The sequence below is a fragment of the Columba livia genome, chromosome 11, assembly GCF_036013475.1.
Source record: "Columba livia isolate bColLiv1 breed racing homer chromosome 11, bColLiv1.pat.W.v2, whole genome shotgun sequence".
Lineage (NCBI taxonomy): Eukaryota > Metazoa > Chordata > Aves > Columbiformes > Columbidae > Columba > Columba livia.
The window spans coordinates 21,449,315-21,454,823 of record NC_088612.1 but is presented as its reverse complement, the minus strand read 5'-3'; the positions used below and the strand labels follow the sequence as shown (position 1 = coordinate 21,454,823).

Genomic DNA, 5,509 nt, shown 5'->3' with positions numbered 1-5,509 from the left:
AATTATGGGAACCAACATGCAAACTTAGAAAACACTGTATCACAGTCAATATTAAAAAAAAAAAAAAAAAAAAAAGCTAATAGACAATACAAGAAATTGGGATTATTTCAACCTTGGGCTGCAGTAAGGACATGGCTTCTCTATTCCAGAGGGAGTTGTAAAGAACATTGGCAAAGTGCATCCCGTATATGTACCAAAAACCTTAGTATTTAATAGAAACAGCAGTGTAGTGTATCTCTAAAGCAAATGAGCAGCAACAACAAAATAGGAAACTACTCTGGAATATTCGTTACACTCAATTCCAGAGGTAGGCTTAAAATGGATTTGAAAATCAGGGCTTTGAGGTATTTTTGTACCCATGACTCTATCCGCAGTTGCTTGTCCACTCTTTTAAGCTGCCTGAAAGTTACGATGGGATCAGTCTTTCTTGAGACATGACTGTTGCTTACCAAGAGGATGAGAGGGGAAGTCTGGTTTACTAATTCAGAAAAGTTGATTTAATTCAATAGGGCTATGGCATAAGTGTCTGTATCTGGCCCTCAACCCCCATTTTGTTGGAGTAGATAAAATCACTACAGTGATAACAACCTACAATAAGTGTCACCTCCTCCTAAAAAAAAGGACATGATTTGATGATCTAATTTCACCCTAATAGCACTTTTTTCTGGCTGTTGGATATTAAGAGACCCAAAAGTAGCTAACTTAGATGTAAATGTCTACATAGCCGCTGTTTAAAGTTTATTGATATCAGTTCTAGTGTTAAACTTCAGCTAGCTAAAACCAGCCCAAATGAACCCTGTGATGGTGTGAATCAAGCATACAATTTCTGCTTTGACCCATATCATTGTGATACAGGGCAGAAGATGAATTCATCAGAAATGCCTCTCCAGGCACTACAAAAGAAAACAGGTGCTTTATTTATAACAACATACAAGCAGTGATTCAGGTGCCCAACACAGAGGCATCTTGTGCCGTTTAGGGTGACCTGGGGCATCAGTAACTTCAGTACAGGCTTGAGACACATGACACAAACCCTACAAGACATCCGCAGAGTCCCTTAATGTATCAGAACCAGCACCACACACCTATGTTTAGGCAGTTATTTCTGCCTTTCAGCGGAGATGCCTGCAGTCTAGATGGTGAGAATTTCACAAGAGGTGGCTAAAACTTAAGGACTGAAGTATAAGCTGCTCACAGGAATAATATTGTATTCTTTGATATAAAAACTGGATACGCAAGCTATGAGCTAGACATCTTGTCATCCTTTAGAGTCAGTAGATGTAAAGAGTAACTCTGATCAGTGTGGTGTGTGGACCATCAAAACTGACCAGAGGAAACTGTTTCCCACCAATGATCATGAAGGGAACCCAGGAAACCAATGATAGGACAAGGGGTAATGGGTACAAGCTGAAACATAAGATGTTCCATTTGAATTTGAGAGGAAACTTCTTCAGGGTGAGGGTGGCAGAGCCTGGCCCAGGCTGCCCAGGGGGGTTGTGGAGTCTCCTTCTCTGCAGACATTCCAACCCGCCTGGACACCTTCCTGTGTAACCTCATCTGGGTGTTCCTGCTCCATGGGGGGATTGCACTGGATGAGCTTGCCAGGGCCCTTCAACCCCTGACACTCTGGGATTCTGTGATTCTGTGAAACCAGCATGGCTCCAAGGCTGAGCTTGTAGACATAAAGCTGGGTCTTGTGAGCCCTGGTTTCAGTCACCTTTCTGTTGACATGGGAAAACAATGCAGTGGAACGAGCATCTTGCACCGCTTTAGATATGTGAGGGGAACTGTTAGAAAGGAAGAAGGAGGAAGAACTGCCATAGTATAAAACGTGAAATGAAGGAGGGCAGAGAGGACTGGCAAAAGTGTGATTGTAGTGCACAGTTGCCAGTATAGGGACTAGCAGCTAAGAAGGGCAGAATGGGCACCTTTTCTGTGGAGCTGCTGTTAGAAAACAACAGCATTCTAGGCTTAGGATTATTAGGTGGCACAGTAAGTGGTGAGGAGTACTCGTGTGGTGATCTAAGGGGCCAAACTCTTCCCCAGTTGCTCGCTCCCTTCCCCATCTTCGATGGGATGGAAAGGGGAAGAAAATAGGATGAGAAAGCTTGTGGGGCAAGATAAATACAGGGAGATGTCTTGTCCGTTAACACCAGGGGCAAAACAGGCTCAAGCTGGGGAAAATTTATTTAATTTATTTCCAATTAAAATAGATTCAGATAGTGAGAAAAAAAGGTAAGCGTTAAACTACCACATTTCATCCTCACTTTCACAGGCTCAGCTTCAGTTCTTCACCGCAGGCTCCTCTGCTCCCGACTTCCAGCAGTGCTGGGGAGATGGTGGGTCTGGGGTCAGTATGCAGCAGCTCTTCTCTGCCGCTCCTCCCCTCTCACTTTTCCTCTGCTCTGACACGGGTCATCCATGAGCTTCGGTTCCTTCAGGAACAGCCATCTACTCTGATGTGGGTCCTCTATGGGCTGTGGGCAATATCTGCTCCGGCACCATGGAGCACCTCCTTGGTGAACACCTCGGTGTTACCTCTGCTGAGTGCAATACCATTAGGAAATATAGAAGCTAACTGAGTTTAAATCAATATTTCTCATCCTGTTTTTACCATAACTAGGCCAGCTTTCTAAGTTATCCCTCATGCCTAGGATCTTTCTACAGCCCTCGGCAAGAAGTAAGCACCTCCAGAGAGTGACTTGCCCATCCTGACTATGTCACATCCCTGGGAATGAGGTAAATCACATCTGGAAGAGGTGTTTGTGGCTTTCCACCGACTTCTGAGGAAGCCCGGATTCCCAGCATTGGCACTGCTTTTCTTTCTCAGGTGCCTAAACTTATCAGAATGGGTGGCCACCCCTGGCACGGACATTTCTCGGGTTCCTCGTGATCCACCAAATAACTGGTGAAGGGATGGTGGCGCTACAGATGGGCTTTGAATGAGGAGCTCCCTATAGCTGTCCACAACGTCGCCCAAACACCTGCCACAGATTGCATTAAAAACTTTTAGCTGTCAAAGTCAGGTGAGGTTTTAGACGTGTTGTACTATCATAGTGAGCAAATATTAATGTCACTTTAGACATGTAAGTGATACCTGAAAGTAATTCATACACTCAGTCTTGAGATGAACGTTCTCTCCTTGGGAAAGCCCTTTTCTTTGCATGAGCTTCAAAGGCAACCCCAGATACTGTTATGAAAGCAGACACCAACCTTTAATTCTTCTCTATAGAGTCACTGTAGTGGTGTGGATGCCTTTATCATCTTTGTCTCCAGGGAAGCATCGCCAGCTTTCACACGACTAAAGGTGGGGAAGCGGTACCGTGCCGCCGGACGTCTGGTGCAGCCTGGCTCTCACCCACACTGCCACGAGTATCCCTGACACAGCAGAAGCGCTGGGACACCCGTGGCATCTTCACAAGGCGGGCAGAAATAAACCTGTGCCCTAGGAGAGAGCTGCGTGCGTTCAGAGCAGTCCCCACAGCACCTGAAGGACACCATATCTCTACATTTGGGCAGCCAAATCTTGCTGCACCACACAGGACTTGACCGTGGCCAGACCTATGTGGACACATGGGACCATTCTGTGCCCCATGTGTCTGTAGACGTAAGACATACCGTTTTCTTCCCCTGGTTTTTGCTTTCTAAGTGACTGAAATAATATGAAAACATGACAAAGGTGTTTTGAGTTTAATCAAGATTATTTTGGGGGGTGTTTACATTTTGGTTTTACAGGGCTTTTTTGAGGAAGTCCAAAAAAAATGGTGGTTTTTTTCACAAAAAGCTCCCCCACTGAGCTCCTCCTGTGACTAGGCAAATTGCTACCTCGGTGACCATATACTTGCTGTGAAAATCACCTCCACTGGTTTATGTTTTTATAGTCTGACCCTCCCAAAAATACCTACGAAGCAGAGCTCTTGATATGTCATTTGTATAAAACCATAAATGCCTGGACTTGTTTCTCCAGGGCTCGTCTGACTTCTTTGTTCCTCAAGGTGTAGATAAGGGGATTCACCATGGGTGTCACCACAGTGTAGAAGACAGAGAAAAACTTGTTAAAAGCTGCAAGGTTGTAAGTTTTTGGTAGCATATAGACAAGGATGAGAACTGAATAGAAAATAGCAACCACAACGAGGTGTGTGGAGCACGTGGAAAATGCCTTTTGCCTCCCCGTAGCTGAAACAATTCTCAAGACGGTGATGATGATTAAAACATAGGATGCTACGGTGAAAAGAAAAGGCAGCATAGTACACAGAGCAGACATCAGAGATGTTACAGCTTCTATCAGGAATGTGTCGCTGCAGGAGCATTTTGTCACAGGGGCAAAATCACAGAAGAAATGGTCAATCTCTCGGCGGTCACAGAACAGCATGTGTGACATCAAGAGTGTGATAACAAAGCTGATCACAAAACCACTTACCCAGGAGCCTGCAGCCAGCGCTATGCAAAGTTTGGGATTCATCAGTGTGGCGTAACGTAAAGGTTTGCATACCGCCAAATATCGATCGTAAGACATCACGGCCAGGAGGTAACACTCTACCCCAACTAGAAAAGCAAATACGAAGAACTGTGTGAGGCAGCTGCTGTAGGAAATCGTCCTGTCGCCTGTCAGGAAGCTGGCCAGCAGCTTGGGCAGGATGGTGGAGCTGCTGCACATCTCCAAGCAGGACAAGTTACTGAGGAAGAAGTACATTGGGGTGTGAAGATGCTGATCAGCCACCACCAACGCGAGGATGAGAATGTTCCCCATCATCGTCACCACGTAGATCACCAGGAAGAGCAGGAAAAGAGGAACCTGAAGATCAGGTAAATCGCCAAATCCCAGGAGGATGAATTCTGTGTTGTAGGTTTGGTTTTGCTTTTCTGCAGCTGACACCATGCTGAATCCTGGGGAAAGCAAATATTAAAATATAACATAAAAATTAAAAAGCTGTTCTCCATGCATGGCTGTAAAGGTACACTATTCAAATTAATCCTTGGGTTTGATCTCTATGTCCTGATAATTAATTTAAAATTCCAATTCTTAAAACAGCTCAGCAATATTTTCTGTGAAAAAACGATTTGTCTTCCCTCAATTTCAGTCTACTCTTGGTATGCCTCAGGGACAGGACAGTTTTCTTTTCTAGGATGTATGGATTATTACACGCTATTTTTTGGCTCCATGTTCTGTCATTTCCCTTGCTTGTAGAGTCATACCCTGATTCTTATTTTTCATGCTCTGGATATACATTTATATACTTATGCTCCTTTGCAGATCACCCAGCTACATCATCATGGAGAAAGGAGTTCGAAACTACCTACACCTAACTATGGTATTAGCTTGTGGTTGCGTCAGATCAGTTTATGCAACCAGAAAATCGCCACACAAGTTTTCTTGTATTCTGCATCTCAGGTGATCCAGTTGATTTACAAGGTAGGGAAATTTTAGTCAAGTCACAGGGAGGACTGTCTTCGCAGTTCGTTCAGCTTGTTCAGTGTGTCATCCCTTATAAAACATTAGGACGTTTGG

The 5,509-nt window shown here is 44.5% G+C and overlaps 1 protein-coding gene across 1 annotated transcript; it reads right to left on the bottom strand.

Moving 5' to 3' along the window:
• Positions 1 to 3,863: 3,863 nt before the first annotated feature.
• On the bottom strand, positions 3,864 to 4,879 carry LOC102098786 (olfactory receptor 10A7). The gene has a single exon (XM_021296953.2). The coding sequence runs from the start codon at positions 4,877 to 4,879 to the stop codon at positions 3,926 to 3,928; it is 954 nt and encodes a 317-aa protein (XP_021152628.1). The 3' UTR covers positions 3,864 to 3,925.
• Between the last annotated feature and the right edge of the window lie 630 nt (positions 4,880 to 5,509).

Coding starts and splice junctions, on each gene's coding strand:
- LOC102098786 (XM_021296953.2), bottom strand. CDS start 4,879: ATGGTGTCAGCTGCAGAAAAGCAAAACCAAACCTACAACACAGAATTC.